The sequence below is a fragment of the Notothenia rossii genome (assembly GCF_949606895.1).
Source record: "Notothenia rossii genome assembly, chromosome: 7".
NCBI lineage: Eukaryota > Metazoa > Chordata > Actinopteri > Perciformes > Nototheniidae > Notothenia > Notothenia rossii.
The window spans coordinates 67067725-67086988 of record NC_136905.1 but is presented as its reverse complement, the minus strand read 5'-3'; the positions used below and the strand labels follow the sequence as shown (position 1 = coordinate 67086988).

The 19264-nt window shown below is 41.4% G+C and overlaps 2 protein-coding genes across 2 annotated transcripts; one reads left to right on the top strand and one right to left on the bottom strand.

The window, feature by feature from the left end:
• Positions 1-5524: 5524 nt before the first annotated feature.
• Positions 5525-10734, top strand: dorip1 (dopamine receptor interacting protein 1). Its single transcript, XM_079640326.1, has 5 exons — positions 5525-5878; positions 6102-6626; positions 7576-7665; positions 7750-7884; positions 9432-10734. Exons 1-5 carry the CDS (start codon positions 5793-5795, stop codon positions 9613-9615), a joined length of 1020 nt encoding a protein of 339 aa, XP_079496452.1. The 5' UTR covers positions 5525-5792; the 3' UTR covers positions 9616-10734.
• A 57-nt stretch (positions 10735-10791) lies between these two features.
• Positions 10792-18950, bottom strand: klhl28 (kelch like family member 28). The gene is made up of 6 exons (XM_079640325.1): positions 18803-18950; positions 17668-17928; positions 16930-17567; positions 16367-16810; positions 14884-15092; positions 10792-14201 (listed from the first exon to the last, which is right to left on the bottom strand). Exons 2-6 carry the CDS (start codon positions 17926-17928, stop codon positions 14038-14040), a joined length of 1716 nt encoding a protein of 571 aa, XP_079496451.1. The 5' UTR covers positions 18803-18950; the 3' UTR covers positions 10792-14037.
• Positions 18951-19264: the final 314 nt, after the last annotated feature.

The following is a 19264-nucleotide window of genomic DNA, read 5'->3' as shown; positions in this document are numbered from 1 at the left end:
TTCTTCTCTTCTTCTTCTTCTCTTTTTTTTAATGGCGGGTCGCAAACAGCTTTTGGTTGCATACCGCCACCTACTGTACACGAGTGTGTATCATCATGTCAGTCCTCTAATAAACCAGCATATCAAAAATAAAACCATAAAATAAAATAAAATAAAATAAATAAAACAAAACAAAAAAAAAAACAAATCATCCATGGTCTACTGTTAAATTCTTTTCCCTATCCCAGTTTCCCTCAAAAAGGTGAACAGTGCTTTTCTGATAGCTCTTACTCCTTCTCCTTCTGTTCCCAGAATACCCGCTACATTCCACTCCCTCTTTGCCTCTAAAACTGTATCCCTTAATTTCCCTCTTTCAACTCTATAGGTGACACAATGTAATAAAATATGTTCCACATTTTCCCTAACTCCACAGTTCCCACACTTGTCACTGTCACTTTTCCCCATGACATACAGCGTACCATTTAATGCAGTGTGATTTAGTCTGAGCCTAGCTATCATTACTTCCTCCCTTCTGTTTCTTTCTTTATAAATATTAATTGTAATTGTCTTTTGCACTTGATGGTATTCTTTGCCTTTCTGGTCTTTCTCCCACCTTTTCTGCCAGATCTCCATCCCTTTCTTCTTAATAACTGCTTTTCCTTCTCCTTTTCCAAGTTGAACTGGTAATGTGATTTCCTTTTGTAGTGCACTTTTTGCTAATCTATCAGCACACTCGTTCCCTTTCACCCCCTCATGCGCAGGCACCCAGCAGAACTGCAGATCTATGCCGCTTCTGTGAAGTCTTAACAGGCTGTGATTGATTTCTATGAGTATGTCTTCTCTGGCAGTTGTTGTTGACTGTATGCTTTGTAAACTGGATAATGAATCTGTGCATATCACCACCCTGTCTGGTCTGACCTCTTCCACCCACTGTAATCCTATTACTACTGCCAGCATTTCTGCTGTATACACTGAAAGATGGTCTGATGCTCTTTTTGATATTGACACTTTAAATTCTGGGATATATATACCAATTCCAACACACTCTTCTTTGTTTTTAGAACCATCTGTATATATTTTGAGGTAATTGTGATAATTATTCCTGAGGTACAAACTTGTTTTGAGTCCTACTTCATTTATTTGCCACTCTCTTTTCTTTTCTACTATACTCACATCTATATTTACTATTGGAAAGAGCCATGGGGGTACACTACTGAATGGATTTGATGGTGAAAACTCTAACTCATGCATGCCGTATGTCCTTATTTTTTCTTTATTTGTCCATCCAAACCCACGCCCCTGAAATTTAGAATATTCCCAGCACTCCTGTAGTATTTTGTTTGTGATATTTCCTTCCCCACTTCCTTTTAACCTGACCCAATAAGCAAGAGCAATTTTCTCTCTTCTTAGCTCCAATGGAGTCTCTCCTGCTTCAACTAATATTGCATTAGTAGGGGTTGACTTAATTGCACCTATACACAACCGTAACGCTTTATATTGTAATCTATCAATTTTTAGTAATGACGTTTTTGCTGCTGCTGCATATATTAAACACCCATAATCCAGTGTTGTCCTCATAATTGCCCGATAGATGTCGATTAATGCCTGTTTGTCTGCCCCCCAGTCACATCCAGCCACTGCTCTTAATAGGTTCAACACTTTTTTGGATTTTGTTTCCAAATGTTTAATATGAGTTTTCCATGTATATTTACTATCTAACCATAGCCCCAGATATTTAAATTCATTGACCTCACTCATCGGCTTTCCATATAATGTAAGCTTCTCAGTCTCCATCTTGCGTTTATTCGTAAATTTCATAAAGCAAGATTTGCTTGCTGACAGCTTGAAACCCCAGTTGTATGACCACTTCTCCACTTTCTTTATAGCTTTCCCTATTTTTTCAAACACATATGGAACATTTCTTCCCCGTATCCATATGGCCCCGTCATCTGCATATAGTGCAGATTTTATGCATCCATCCAAATTACTAAAAATGTCATTTATCATAACATTAAATAATATCGGGCTGATTGAACTCCCTTGAGGAATACCATTTTCTATACTGCACTCTTTTGAAACCTCTGCCCCTACTTTAACTCTGAATGTTCTGTCTGATAAAAAAGCCATGATCCAGTTATACATTCTCCCTCCAACACCCATTCTACTCAATTTGATGAGCAACCCATCCCTCCACATAGAATCATAAGCCTTTTCAATATCAAAATATACAATTGCCATAACCTCTTTCATTTTCACTGTCTTTTCCACCTCATTGCTTACTCTAATCAAAGCATCTATTGTGGATCTTCCTTTACGAAAACCACTCTGAAAATGACTTATTAACCCTCTCTGTTCTAAGACGTGTGATAGTCTATGCACTATCATCTTCTCCATCCATTTACATAAGTGTGATGTTAATGCTATGGGTCTGTAATTATTGGGATTAGCAGGATCCTTCCCTGGCTTATTAAATGGCAATATAACTGCCGTTTTCCAACTCATTGGTAAGACTCCGTTTCTCCAGATTTGATTAAATAGTCTCAGGACTAATTTGAATGTTTCCTCTGGTAGCTGCCGGAACATGGCATAGCATAGCTGGTCTTGTCCTGGTGCTGAGTATCCTGTACCTTGCAAAGCTATTTTAAGTTCTGCTATTGAGAAGTCTACATCAAGAGCTGAATTATCATCCCGTCTCTTTTCCCTCACATTTTCATTTTCTCTTAATACACACTCTTTTTGCTGTCTATGTTTGTCATCAAGGTGTTCCCCACTATGCACCGCAGCAAATGCCCTACCTAAACATTCTGCCTTCTCTTCATTTGACACTGCCACTTTCTCCCCATCAATCAAAGCGGGAATTTTAACCGACTTCCTTTTCCCATTCATCCGTTTAAACATCGACCATACATCCCCTAACTTTACTCCTCTTCCAATGGTGGAACAATACTCTCTCCATGACGTCTTTTTTGTATATTTTACTGTTTTACGGGCTACTGCCCTTTTCCTTTGATAATCTGAAATATTGTCTTGTGACAAGTTTTTCTTTAAAGACCTAAATGCCTTGTTTCGTTCTTTAATAGCTCTGCTACATTCCTCATTCCACCACGGAACCACTTTCTTCCTACCCTCTGTTGTTCTTTTAGGTATAGTTTTATTTGCTGCTTCTTTAATGTGCATTGTGACTTGATTTGAGCACTCCTCTATACTTCCTTCTAATGTTAACAATTGCGCTGACTCCTTACAGTAAAGCCTAAATGTTTCCCAGTCAGCTTTACCAAAGCACCACCTGGTAAATACACTCCCTTCCTGTCTACATACCTTTGTATTGATGATTGTGAAAACTGGGTAATGATCACTTCCTATGGTAGAATCACTTTTAACATACCATTCACATGATTTAACTAACCTATCCGTCACCAGTGTGAGGTCCAAACATGATTGTGTCCCCCTATTCACGTCTATTCTTGTTTTTTGTCCATCATTAAGGCAAAACAGTGATCTTTCCTCTAGCATTTCTTCTACGACATCCCCATTACTGTCTGTTTGACTGCTTCCCCAAAGGCTGTTGTGAGCATTAAAGTCACCACACCATACTTCCCTTCTATGAGCCGTCCCTGCTATTGTCTGTAAGGTTTCAATGTCCAGATTTTTACACGGGTTATAGAAATTGATAAGCTTTATGTTCCCTTCTTTCCTTGGGCTGCATATTTCTATTATGACACATTCCTTGTCGTCAGGGGATGGGACTACCCTATAGGCCAGCCCATCCTTTATGAAAGTAACACACCCTCCACCATTTTGATTGCTAACTCTATCATATCTGATAGAGCTGAACCCTGGAATCATAAAGTCTAGATGAGGTTTTAACCAAGACTCTTGCACACAAATTACATCTGGCAATGTTTGTAACTCATAGACATATTTTTTAAACTCCTGTCCATTAGCTATGAGGCTTCTAGCATTCCACTGGAGTATGTGAATTACCATTAACAACGTGCTAACCCTCATCCTGGTTGTCCGTTTCTCCCACATCTTTTGTTGCTAGTAATTCATGTATCTGGTCTGCTTTTATATCTCTAATGTTAAGGAATTTCTCCGCTGCCTGCACGATGGTTTTGATTCTGTCACTTTTCTTCTTCATCTGTGCTGCAACATTAATGGTATGACAGATGAATGTCATAAAGTTGACTTTCTTTACCACGAGAATGCTATCATCTTCTTTAATTTCCACAGGTACTTGGCTTTGATTTGTAACCTGCCTTTCTGAAATGTTGCTACCACTCTGTACTAAGTTTCTTTGAACCCTTCCACTAGAAGCCTGATTGTTTGCTTCCGTTTCCCTAACCTTCTTTAGGGCTTCTGCATATGAGACTTTACTGAGTACTTTGACCCTCTGAGCTTCTCTGGCTTCTCTCTGCACTACACATCCACCAAACGCCGCACTGTGCTCTCCTCCACAATTACAGCATTTCATCTTTGCCTCTTTTTCACATTTCCCATACTCATGTTGGCCTCCACATCTCGCACACCTTAGTTTTCCTTTACACTGCATTGCTGTGTGTCCCATTCTTTGGCATGCATAGCATCTAAGTGGTTTTGGGATGAATTCCCTCACACTGTAGTTCATGTATCCTATTTGCACAGATTTCGGTATATTTTTCTCAAACTGAATAACTACTGAAAGTGTTTCCTTCAATGTGCCATCTCTTTTGCTCATAAGTCTGTTTGCCTCAATAACTTTTCCTCCTTTAATCTCCTTTTTAACATCATCCATAGTCATATTAAGTGGAACTCCAGATATGACTCCTCTCAACATTGCCATTGCTCCTGGGATATGAGCCTTTATTTTTTCCCCACTGAGTGTCGTCATTTTAAGTATTTTTCCCTGCTGTTGCTTGCTGGTTGCTTGTATCAAAACTCGTTTGTTGTTCATAAACTTGGCAAATTTGATTTTACCCATTTCTTTCTCAATTGATTTTGTCAGTTGAATCGGGTGGTAATGCCCACCATCCCGGTTGAATTCTATTATAACTTTCCACTCCTGCTCTAGTTCTGTATTCGAAATAGCTTTTTTTCCATTTTGACTGCCTTTTGGTTTTTTGTTTAAGCCTGCTCCACTCGACCAATCCGACCAACTTTGTGTTCTTGGTCTGCTAACTTTTTCCCTCAAAGCCCTTTTCTTCCTCACAGCTTTGGTTTCCTCCCATTCCATATCAGGTCTTTGGGTCCCATCTGAGCTGGTTGACATGATGATACAGTCAATGTACAGTTTATGCTAACCAGTCCAATGCTACCGTTTCTGTATGTTTCGATGATTTCCGACTCTCTCTGAACTTTCTGCAGCGTGTCTCCAACTTCACTTTCTTCTTCCGGCTTCCTCCGTCCGTTTCCGCTCGCTCCGAACTCTCCACTCAATCCTCAAAAACCATCGTATTAACTTTCAGGAATAGCGTTAAGGCTGCAGAGAAGGGCGCGGCCATTGACAATCTGTCAACTCTCACAGCCAATTGCATGCAGAACCTAACAACCAATGGGATTTCCAGTTTTTAAGAGCGTGTGGTGATGGGCGGGACTACACAGAATTTGATAACGCTGAGAGAACCAGCAGAGGGCAGCACTGTATTAACACATCGCTCTGATATCCGTTAAAAACACAGCAGTGTTTGTATTTGCCCAACTTGACGTTTCATCGGGATTGTTTTGATCCTTGCCAGGGCGTCGTCACTCGGATAACCACCAGAAAGTGCTAGAACAAACTATACTCAGATAGCTTGCTTCAGTCCGATTTAAGACATGAAGAAATACCGAGAGCTATGGAGAGTAGATACTGTGTTTTGAGCGATACCGAAGACTTCCAAACGCTAATAACAAACACTGAGAACAATCTCCACTTCGAAAGGTAAATAGATAGCAGCTGCTAATGTTTTAAGCTAGCATGCTTTTGGGGTTCTGTCTATTACTTGACATTGCGTTGCTTGTTTTGTCAATTCCAGCTGACTTACGTATGTTTACATAGAGTTACTTGGTAGTATTGCCGTCGTATTTTAACATTATCCAATCCAAACCCATATGTGCAACAAACTAAACACCTATAATCCTCTGCTATGCATTTGTCTCTTTAGGTCTAAGACACTGTTTGAGGAAATCCGTGCCTCCATCAACAACAATGAGGAAGAGGATCGCTCCTTCTGGAGGCCTGTGCTGCCTTGGGGGGGCGTCTTTACTATTAAAGCAGGGCGAAAGGCTATATCCTGCACCCCTCTGTACGTCAAAATCAACCTCAAAAACACCTGCACCATCGATGGCTTCCTCGTGATCCTGTATGTGATCCTGCGGGACAACGAGGGCTTTCCCAGGGAGCTGGCTGTGTTCCTGGGCAAGCAGTTTGTGGAGTACTTCCTCAACCTGATGGACTCCTGTGACTACACCACAGTGAAGGTGCTGTGGATCTTAGACAGGATGTCTAAAAGACAGTACCGCTCTCAGGTGCACCAGGCAGCACTGGAGATTGACCTTTTTGGGAATGAGCACGAAAACTTCACAGAGAACCTGGAGAACCTCATGTCCACCATGCAGGAGAGCCTGTGCACCAACTGGAGCTGCCCCAGCCGCTTCCAGGAGTTCATCAAGGTGACCATCAACACCAGGTACACTGCACACAGGGGTCATATTATCTGGAGGTTACACAGGGAACTGGATGCTACTTCTTAGAGAATCATGGATCAGAAATGTAATGTAGTTCAGTAAAATCCAAGCAACTTTTACTTTACTGGAGTGTTTGCATTTTCCGCCCTATAAACTCCACTACATGTAAGTGACACATATTGTACGTTTCACTCAAAGGCATGTGAAATGTTCCATCCCCTTCCTGTGCAGTGAAAACAGTGTATCTCCAGATGTGTGGATGTTCACTCTTCTGATAAACTGAAGGATAAAGTTTTGCTTAATGTGTTGAGAAATGATCTTACTTGATAAGATACTACTTGATCTTAATAAACTATTTTAATAGGATCAGCTGCGAAATGCATTGTTAGAAAGCATAATTGTTTTCCTCAATAACTCATGAAAACATGTGTTTTTACTTTTTAGACATGTATGGCTCTTGACAGGAGGACAGTGATGCTACAAACATTTGATGATCTTATAGAATACAATGCATTAATGTAGATTAAAATACACAACAGTACGAAAAGGAGTTAAAATGAACAAAACCATAAACAGAAAAGTCAATCAAATGCAACACTTTTATGCAGCAGTACTATTAATTCAGATATCCAACATTTTAAAACAGCTGTCTTTATCTAGTCATACTCTAGCAAATGCTTAACATGTCAAATGTCTCTGGACTTTGTCCCTGTAGAGATCCTTGTCAACACTTCAAATAGTACTAATAGCTTAGGTCAACTGCAGCAGAGATTCATACTTAAATAGATGAATGTTCACCCCCTGACATACTAAACTAAATTCCACCTGTTTAATTGTATGTTAATCCATATATTCATGCAATTAATCTGAATTGTCTTGGTATGAGAGTATTTTAAGTTGGTCAATGGTGTGTTATTGACAGGAACTCTATTTGTGATATGTTTCCTCCAGCCCTCCTCATGAGCTTCCTCACAGAGACCCCATCCAGTCGGCCGTGGACGAGTTCTTCTGCCCCAAACTCCTGCTCTGCTCAGAACTGGGGTGAGACACGGAGGGTTTTTATCATCTTCTAATTCACTCAACTATTACCTCCCTTCCTTAACAAATGTCTCCTTTTTTATTTAGGTGTGATGGACTGAGGGAGTTCTCTCAGAGGGTTTTCTGCCATGGACCCCCACCCTTTGTCATTCTCAACATGCAGCAGTGGAAGTCAGAGGAGCTGTCCTATGTTCCATACCATCTAGCTCTCTGCCAGCACAGGTAAGGAGCTGCATGGGATGGGTACTAAAGAAGAAGGATTATTACAACAAATATTTCCGAATTGTCAGAATAAAAAGACTGGCAAATTTAAAGCTCAACCGATAATTAGCAAGTTTAAAAAATGTTTTAATTGACTTGGTATACAGTGCTGTACCAAAGCATTCTCCACATTGGATCATGAGATGATAGCACATTTATTAAAGGTCACCTATAATGCAAAATCCACTCTTTCATGTAGTCATTCACTTTTTCATCCTCTGTGTAAAGAGATTCTGGAAGTTTCAGGAAAAAAGATTTGCACACTTTTTGTCCTGATCCATTTCTATAAAACCTGTCTGAAAATGAGCTGATCAGATTTTGGCCACTTTATGATGTCACAACATTGTTTTGGCCTGTGTAACAATTAGCCAATCACCAACCATGGTAGCCCCCCCCCCCCCCCCACCTTATCACCTGAATCTCCTCTAGAGCAGGGGTTCCCAAACTTTGCCATGCCAAGGACCCCCATATAGCATTATCCTCTGGCGGGGACCCCCCTGTTGCAATTTTTTTTTTAAATGATGTGTACAAGTGCCTCCCGATGGAACATGCAGTGCGTTGCCACTACATTTGGGGCCTTCTGCCTGATCAAAGCTGTCACTCCGCTTTCTTTGCCTGTCATAGCCCCACTACCCCATCTGCACACACACCCACACAACGAGACCAGTCAAGTCCGTTTGAGATGATGTACTCATCTAAATGTCTCTTCATGTGGTCATACCTTCCAGCGCTTTGTAAAATAATATTTCCTCAACAAAGTTGTCTTCTGAAATAAATCTGATTTATGCAAGCAATTCTGCGACATTTGCTACATCCGTGCTCTCATCCAGCTGCAGAGCGAAACATTCACTAGCTCTCACTTGCTCCAAAAGCTGAGCAGATTTTCACTCGCAGTAGCGGCAGCTCGATTTTGATTGGCTTGAAGGGCGGTCGTGTGATTCAAAAACAAAAAATATGAAAAGACTGGCATCAAAGGACACATAAATTGATAGATATGCAGTTATTAATAACATTAACTCAAACTTTGAGTGAACCCCCCTGGCGGCCCCCCGGGGGGTCGGGGCCCCCACTTTGAAAAACACTGCTCTAGAGCACCATTGTGTTCTTTTTAACCAAATATCTCTCAGAGGGGCGTGGGGAGGGGCTCCTTATTTTCATCTAAAGTAACAGACAGAGAATCAGCACTTTTGAAACAGGGCTGAAACAGAGGGGATTATGGGATGCTACAATGATCTGTTTGGTGTTTCCAGCCAAACACTTCAGAGACATGTTTTGTATCTGAGACCTATAATATATTGATGAAAAACAGTATAATAGGGGAACTTTAAGAAATAATTCTGAATTTAAAGACACAAGATTTGTTTTGCAAAATAAAGTATCTAGTTCTTCTTCTACAACTTTTTTTCCTCCAGTATATTTTCCTCAGAAATAGTATGCTCTTTCTTTGCCTATCCTGAACATCATAAAGACATTTTTTTAAATTGAAGAACAATTTTTTTTCTCCACAGGTACTTACTAGAGGGCGCCACACTCTTCAACAAGGAGGAGCATCACTACTCCGCAGCCTTCCAGATAGACGGCTGCTGGATGCACTACGACGGTCTGAGGAGCGACAACCTCATCCTGCTGCACCGGCCCCCTGAGCTCCTGCTGCTCTCCTCTCTGGTCTACATCCGCTCCTCCGACAAGTGAACTTATCACACAAACTTCCTACAAATATGTTTTATACGATTATTTTCTACTTATCATATCATTAGTTCTTTTTTGAGTCATTCCTGTCAGCTTCCTCTGCTGAATGACGGATGCTTCCTTTGAGCTGACTGCTTGCAGAAATCTTAATTTGCTAAATTTCTTTTGGGCATGCTTGGTATCCAAGAATATAATGGACTATAATAGTTCTGGGTTAATACGCCTAAATAACAGTAGCAGTGAGTAATGCGTATTCAGATACCCGACAAACGAAGGAGATTGATGTGTTAAAAACGCCATGGTTAATGGATTACACTCTGAGGGTGCAGTTGCTATTGTATAGCAATAGGGGAAGACAATGACTGTATATCTCATTTCTTTCAAAATTGCAAGTTTACAATTTTGCTGGTGTCTTTTTCTATTTACACCATGGTCTGAGGATAAAAACCAACCAAATAAGGCTGTTGTCCCTGTCAAGGTTTACTCTTTTTGTGTGAAGATGTCTTAAATTGGAGGCAGGCATTCCATGCAATGAGTGAGTGTTAAAATACAAATATCTTCATTTATGTATGAAGCATGAGGGCAGTCTGAAGTATCTTTTTTCTGTCACTACAACAAAGGAAACATGCATATTTACACATTTAACCTTAAAGGAGCCCTATTATCCTCATTTTCAGCTTATTAAATAATATTGTATTTGTATTTTGTGCCTCTATTGTGGCATCTGTACATTCTTTAATGTACAAAAAGGTCTTTTATTGTTCTCATACTGCAGCACCTCTTTTCAGCCTCTGTTTGAAACCAGAGCCCAGCCTGCTCTGATTTGTCAGATGGCCGGCTCTGTTGTGATTGGTCCACTGCTTAGAGATGTACTGCCTCTAGCCTATTATGTACAATGTGTTGTAGTGCGAGCCTATAGAAGCGGAAGTGTTACATAGTGATGTCATTATCTTACAAGGTAAACAAAGGATAACACACTACATGAAAGAAGCATAATAGGGCCTCTTTAAGGAATACTTGGCATTACACAGTGCCTCTGCCAAAGAAAGTTCTGGAAGTGATGCATCAGTCATTGAGCAGCCAATTTTCTTTCTATGCAGAATAAAAATATTTTGGAGTACACTTGTATTGGATTATTTTTGTTGGATGTGTAATGTGTATAACAAGAAGAGCCACATAAAAGCAGACGGTACCTTTTAAGGCAGGCATTTATTTTTAAACTGGGTACAACTGCACCACACAAACTGACTAAAATGTTTGTAAAATGTCTTCAATCAAAACATGATCAAATGTGAAAAGCTACGGTTTCTACGCCTAAGGTTATCTTGTACTTCCAGTATTAATCCACAGGATATAAAATTCAAGATCATCACCTTACTCCAGACACACAATGGGGGGGGTGGAAATGTAAAAGAAGCAGAGTGGTCTTTTGGCTAACATTGACATCAGTTTCAAAGGGTTTTTCTTTCAGACACAAACAGAGTGGCAGTCCATTGCAGACCAGAGGTGTTAGTCATCCATCTGCTTTCTTTGAACAAGCACTTTGGTGAGAGTGGTGGCAAAAACATGACATTGGTTAGGCCGTAATGAAAATGCAAACTCAATTTCAACATCCCTTCTTTTTGCAGATTCACGTTTGCAGATATTTTCATCATCGTCCCTCCGAAATAAGTAGTTAATATACACCTCAAATCATGACACTGTACATAACATTGGTGCTGGATGAGTCATGGCTGCAGCACATAATTACGCCTGCGTGATTTGTGCTTTGGCTGTTAAGCAACTAACAAAATCTCGCACAATACACAGAATTAGAAAACAAAAATCAGATTACAGAACATACAAAAATTATAATAAATACAAAAGAAGTCATTCACATCTTTCTTAATTAACATTTTGCAGAATATCCTTAGGTTGCTTATTCATTACTCTTTCAAAATAAAGCAGAAATCGTGAAGACAGTACTCTACACTCAACAAGATGACAATATTGCAAGACACATGTCATTAGAAGATCTTATCTGTAGTAATGCTTTCCCTAGTCATTTCACAAACATCAACTTTAGAGTACAAATAGAAGAGCACATGTCCCTTCTAACATTTACAAGACGTTTGTGATGAGAACAGCTGATTTAAAAAAGAAAAATACAATTTAAATTAGGCCATTCATTACAATTAATGACACAATCAATCTGAATCTGCCTCGATAAACATATGCCTTGTACAAATGATCCAGCATGCACTACAAAATGACAAAACAGGGTGTGTGGTGGGATGAGGCAAAGGTACCGTTTGAAGTTCCATCAGACGTCCACAGTGAATCAACAGACATGCCATGTGGGGTTCTGTTACAGCAATATGAGATGCCTTGGCTTTTTAAAGAGACACAAACAAAAACGCTATTCATCCACAGAGAGAACAGAAGTCTTATTGCATTATCTAAATGCCGTTATCCTAAATTAAACATATATACACAAATTACAATATGTATCAAATAGTTTGGTAAGTGCAATGCAGAGCTCCATTACAGTTTCACCTGTGTGCAGACATCAGCGCACACACAGAGACTCAAACTACACGTCTTGAACATTAAGTGACTCAACATAACACACACCTCACCTAGCATTTTCTAGCCTAGCGCTCCCTCTATTGCTGTGCGTTGCTTGACCTCTCTGTTTAGCCTAGCCACCCCCTCAAAGGCTGCACAATAGTGACACCCTCAGCCAGTCTGGAAGTCCCACACCCAGGGGAGCACTCCCAACACCCAGGACTGGGGACAGAGGGAAAATGGCCTGAGTTGGCTGGCACAGCCCTTGGTGCATTACTAATACATTAGCAATAAGGACGAGAATAGAATGTTCCAAATTGTGGCACACGAAGGAAGCCGTTTCTAGCACTGGGGGTGGGAAAGAGCAAAAAAAAAGTAATTTTTTGGCACTTCACATGAAGCTGTGAATGGATTATCTCAAACCTGAGCAAGATGGGGATCACATTTCACGCAGTTTGTAAGTGAAAAGAGCAAGTGTTGGAGCCAATCAGGGGATCGAGACAATGGCAAAGCATGCTCATATCCAGAAACAGGGAGGATGTGGGGAAGGGATAAATAAAATAACAGAATCCATCCAAAAAAAGTGCTAGATTTCCAACCTTTTAGATATTTATGAGGACAGAAGTTTGCAGTTTTCCAACCGCAGGCTTCCTTCCAGTAGGGCTTTATTTTTATTGCATGGTTGAGGGCCATTCAATTATTAAATGCAAACAAATCAAATGAGTAACATCTTCTAGTAATGTAGCAGAGGCTGAACAGAGGTTGACCTAATTGTGTGAGGCAACACAGACAAACAGCTGAATCCTGAATCCTAAATATAGCACCAGTTGGTATTGTGTACAGACCAAAGGGTGAAAGGAGGGCTAAGGTCGATTTCAACAATTGTGAAGAGGAGCAAGTGCATGACCTGACCTTAGGAAGATGTAACAGAAGATAGAACATGGGGGATTCAAATGGCTCCGAGGATGAAGCAGAAACTGGCGACAAACTCTCTCAGGAGAATCTGTCACTCACCTCTACACTGACCCTGGGAATCAAACTACACACACATCCGCACATACACACACACTAGTGACCCAGTGCAGAAAAACATTTACAGGCAATGCACTAAAGGATATATTCATATATTTTATTTAGACTATTTACAAGAGAGTAAGGCAGCCCTTTTTGAAAATATAAAGATTCCAACTTTTCTCTTTTTTGTGAAGCACTGATTTTGATGCAGAACTCCTGGGTTGCTGAGCCCGAGCCACACACACACACACACACACACACACACACACACACACACACACACACACACACACACACACACACACACACACACACACACACACACACACACACACACACACACACACACACACACAAAACTGCAGTGTTCTACAAAATCTGAACCCGTGGTTCCAGTTGCAGCGGGTATTAAACACAATTGATGGCATGAAGGAGAACAAATAAATGTCTGCTAACATAACAGAAAACAACTAAAAGTGACAAGTTTTCTCCCACAATCCCCTGGGAAATGGCTCGGAGTCCTCATTGTGGTCCAGCAGCAGTAGAGCGGTCGTCTCCTTGTGCCCGTGACAACAGGCGTCCAATCATCTTCCTCTCTGTTCCGCAGCTCTTCTCCATCTCTGCAGCCACGTCTGTGGTCTCCATCTAGCCAGCCAGCTAGCCCCGGCACATCCATCCACCCACCCAGCAGGATCTCTCTCTCTCTCTCTCTCTCTCTCTCTCTCCTCCGGTGTTCTTGGTGGTGTGCAGCGCTCCTCTGCACCTGGAGGATGAATGTGGGGGAGGAGGAGGAGACAACAAAAAAGAAACGTCTTTGTGTCTAAGTTCTCTTATGGGGTCCTAGCTGGCTGGCTGGGCCATGGGTCAAAGGGCAGTCAGACCAAAGTTGCAGCGGCAATACATCATGCCGCTCGAGTCCAACCAGCTGTCCGAGATGGGGTCGTAGCGCTGGACAGTATTCAGGTAAGAAGACCCGGAGTGACCGCCCACCACATAGAGGTAGTTGTCCACAATGGCGGAGCCCACACCTGCAAGACAATGTCAGCCATATGAAGTTAATTACAGGAATGTCCCACCATTTTCTGGATGCAGTTATCTTGGTTAAAATTATAGTCTGCATGTACTGATGAGATCCAATTTACTATAAATAAAAAAAGTAAGAGTTCATCCAAATATCAGCCATCTCTCCAAAATAATGGAAGTGGATGACACCCCAAAAAATTATTTGAAAAACTCTACGGCAATGTCTTTTTCCAAAAGTCATCACCTCAATGTTATTTAAGATAATCCACATAACTAGTTGTGAGCATTTTCATGTAGGAACTTGTTTTTTCTACCAAATAATACGGGAATATCCTATCAATGTAAAGACGGAAGCTTGCACGAGTGAATTATCATAAGCGCCAGGTCATGATATCTACAAAAAGACAACGCTGTAAAGTTATTGTTTTTAAAAACACATTTAATAGCAATTTGGGGCTACACCACAGACTGACAATTCTAGTATCTCCAACAGCTGCCAACTCACACCAAAAAAAGTTGCACTAGAGGTTAGAGGAAAAGGAAATATTTAAAATGTTAGCGTAAACATTCCCTTTATGTCTTTGCAAGCAGTCTCTTAAGATATTGCCAATAGGAGTCAACAAAACCAAATTGGCAAAATCACACAAACGGGGGGGGTTCAGTTATACCATTATAATGTAAACTCACCAGTGCGTGGTTCATTCATTGGCCGACAGGCTGTCCACTGGTTCTGATGCGGATCAAACCTCTCAATGCTAGACAGGTGTGACACTCCGTTGTGTCCGCCCACCACAAATATGAAGCCCAGCATGACGCCCACTCCGAAGTTGATCCTCTTGTCTGCCATGGGGGCTACCATTTCCCAGGCATCCTTGCTGGTGTCGTACCGCTCCACGCTGTGTGAACAAGAGGCAGCAGAGTCACTCAATGGTTTGAAAAGTCCAAACTGATGTCATCTTCCATCAATATGCAATCCCCGACAGAGCCCCAGACATTTTTGACATCATAAAAAAGACACAAGTGGAACAATAGTTAATAAATAAAATGAGGAGTTATTTGGAAAATTGGCAATACTTAGTTATTGTTAAGTATATGATATAGTATATAGTTCATTTGTCTATACAATTGTAAAATGAATTGGACCAATAGGTAGTCATATTTGATTGTTAATTGCACATTTATAAGAGAACAGTATAAGTCTGATCTGTGATCCCACACATGATGCGACTATCAAGAGGGCAACTAATGGTAGTGGTAAGTCATCAACTTGGACAAAAAAATTCCCTGACAGTACCTGGAACGCTAGCAATCAGGGATTGTTTTGCAGTATGTAAAGACATTAGCCATTGTGGAAAGAAAAAAGAATTGTCTCCAAAGATTTTCCATCCAAACACATTCTCCTGAGGGGTTTCAGGAGTCAAGGAAACGAGCAACAGAGGCGCTGCTCTCGAGAGATCCACGGCAACAACAGAGGTCTAACCAGCAGCACACAGTCGGCACCATCTCCATGAAACTTCAGCAACCACTTCTGTTCACTCATTAACAAGATCCTGGACATTTTCTCAGCAACACTTGACATCCTTCACTTGATTACCAGTTCTATGTAATAACTAACAAGACTTTGAGGGAGAGAGCTGGTCGGGAGGTCTGAAAAGGGCTACAAGGTTTTCACTGAGATTAAAGACTATTTAAAAAGATAGATAGGATGTGGTAGAGCACCACAAACTTAGATTGATAATCACAAATGTCGTCTGTAGGAGCAAAGCAAGATTCGGTGCATATTTTGACCCTTTGTGGCTTTCTGCAGTGTTTTTATCATACAGAAACTTCAATGAAAGAAGTTACATTTGAAAGGGGTGAGAAACAGATGTGCTAAATATCATATAAATGACTGAGCGATGGCATTAATTAGGCCTTTTCTACATTAGGTCATCTAAAGATAATTATTCATCTTAATAAACATGCCCATTTAACCCGCTGGTGTCCAATTACAGGGATCAAATATTTCGCTTTTCACAATTAACACCGACTTAAATCAAGTAGTTCTCATACAAGTTCACAGGTCAGCTAGAGTAATTAGGTTACAAACTATTCCTTGTGTTTGACATCTCATAACATAGAGTACACATCCACAGGTACATAGAGCTCTATCAATTCTCAGTGGTTTTACCTATTCATATGGGCCGGGCCATAGCCTCCGATAGCGTACACCATGCCATCCAGCACTGCTGTGGCAAAGCAGCTTCGGGACTTGGTCATGGGTGCCACAGGCTGCCACTCCTTCAACTTGGGGACGTATTTCTCCACCGACTGGAGGTAGTACTGGCCGTCGTAGCCTCCGAGGGCATACAGCTCGCCCGCCAGCACCACCACCCCCAGTGTGCTGCGGCACTCAGCCATGCGCTCCACCGAGGACCAGGTGTTGCTCTCGGGGTCCCAGCTCTCCACTGTGCTCTCGTGCCTCCGATAGCTAATGCCCTGTCTCATGTGTGTGGCGATTCCTCCCACCACGTACACCTTGTGGTCCAGCACTGCCACTCCAAATTCATATCGGGGTCCACTGAGAGGGGCCAGTCCTATCCAGGAATCTGTCCGAGGGAAATACATTTCTATGCTGCAAGAGATAGATTCATGTTGTCTGGTTAGTTTATTTTTAAATACACAAAACAAAAAAGCAAGAAATCATTCAGAATTTGGAAAGTTGTCAATAGATCATAACATGATTATTATTACCTTTCTAATGTTGCAAACAATCCCGCCTTGCCTCCTACAGCAAGCAGAACCTTGGGGGCACACCGGGGCCGCGCCGACAACACAGTCTGATAGGAAAGCCGGTGTTCGGGCATAAAATGATATTTAAGGGCCTCGTTGAGCAGGTGCTTGCATGCGTGGTCATCTCGTATAAGGTGGTTGGCTTCATATAGGCGAGTGAGAAATTTGACGCTGAGGAGTGGAAGGCGAACACAGTGCAGGAGCTGGGATAGATGCTGCTGTCTCTCAGTTACATCATATTTGATCCACGACTCCAGGGCGTAAAACACAGTCTCCTCTGTGACCACCTTAAGGCAGTCATTGGACACGATTTCATCTAACTCGGCCCTCGTCAGTTCGAAAAACTCCTCTGTCAAACAAACTTCCTCAAAGTTCTCACAGATGAACTTAGTTGCAGCCAGGCACAGGTCATGACAGCCATACGTCTCTGCAAAGCGGGAGATGCCTATACAGTTTCCAGCATCCAGCTGGCTCTCTAAGAAGGAGCAGCACTCCTTAAGTACTAGCTTAACCTGGAGTAAGTCGGCAGCCGGTAGCAGAGATTCCACCGTTTCCTGGGAGATAAACACGGTGCCAGTGTAGGCATACTCGACAATGGCCTAGAAAATAAAGAGTAAAGGTGTCACATAAAAAATAAAAGCAGTACAGCAGTGAATCAGTGCAGTTTATATGGTGTGTGTGTGCTGTGTCCAAGCATACCTGCAAGGCAGTCTCATCGATGCACTGAAAATCCACCTCAGAGGTCTCCTTTTCTGACAGGTTACCTGTGAACATGGCCTTGAAGTATGGGCTGATGCTGGCCAGCACTACTTTGTGGGCATGGATCTTGGCATCACCCACACGCAGGACAATGTCACATAGTTCGTGATCCTGCCGCAAGAGCTGGAGGCCTTGCAGCAGCTGCTCGGAGTGAGGCCGTTTCAGACTGGCAAACATATAGGACTGGTCCTGCTGGTCCATCTGAGAGCAGGAATCCACATATCAGTGCATTGTTGACATTGTGTGAAGGCTAGTGATGCAGTGGAATATTCTGATTAACTGACATGTGACCACCAGCCAATGGACATACTGTAAATTATCATGTAAATTAACCATTATCTTGTCCCTGCAACTACAAGCCTGAAAAGTCCTGTTCAACATGACGTAATTACAGCAAGCGTTGAGGAAAAGCAGAATGATGCATTTGTTTTACTTATACAGTATGTATAACAACATGCACGCATAGCATTGCACTGTGAGGCAAGCTAAAGAAGCATGATCTTCTTAATCCAGTGCTAACGCTACTTAAAGTGAACTGACCGTACTGGTTAATAAGCAATAAGCATATCGTTTGTGGTTAACCTCAAGCCAACCGCATTAATGCTGCTGTGCATTTAAGCTTTATGTTGTTCAGACACTGTAACAGTACTGTTATGTTTTGTTGACTGGGGCCTTGGCTTGATTTCTGAACGGAGGACATAAAAACTCGCTAGCTAACGTTACCTCTTAGCTTTACAATAGAAGACAGCTAGTGCGCTAGCTTACACTCTGTAAAAAAAATAACCAAAAGAAACAAAAATAAATTCACCCGCATATTTTCCCTACATTAACATAAACCTCCATGTCACCATCGTATCGTCAACAATGTTCGCCTCCAGCAAAAACACAGCGCCTATATATGTGCCATTGCACTGCAGTCGGCGCAGGTTAGCTGCTAAAAATAAACACGGTTACTGTGGTTAGCTGAATCATTTGATAGATATACAGTAACATGGCTGACAGATACAGAACGTGACGTTATAGCCAGGTAGCTGTCAGATTAAATGTGTATAATGTCAAAGCAAGCAAAACAAACCTGTAACCTATAGTCCGTCTGTGTGCCGCTGTAATGACCGATTTTGCAGTGGCGGAGTTCAGCAGCGACGAGTGGGAAGCCCAGGCGGCTATAAAGAAAACAACCTACTGCCAACCTAGCTACCGAGCTACAGATGAGCTCTTATAATAACGAGCTGTCGGAGCAGCACTCCCACTTCCGGTGTTTTCAAAATAAAACGAAAGTTATTTCTAAGGAAAAGCTACAAGCCAATGTGTTATAACTATGGTTATAACGATAGTAAAGTTTATAACTTTTTATAAAGAAATATTAACATTATTCTAGACCGTTATTTTAACGAAAAAACACACGTACACACATGAAATTCATGAATGTTCTTATACCACCATACAGTATTGCTAAAGCTCTGTGGTAATATCTATACACAAATACATATTTGAAACAAACTGCTACATGTCAGTCAGCTCAGACAAAAATAATAAT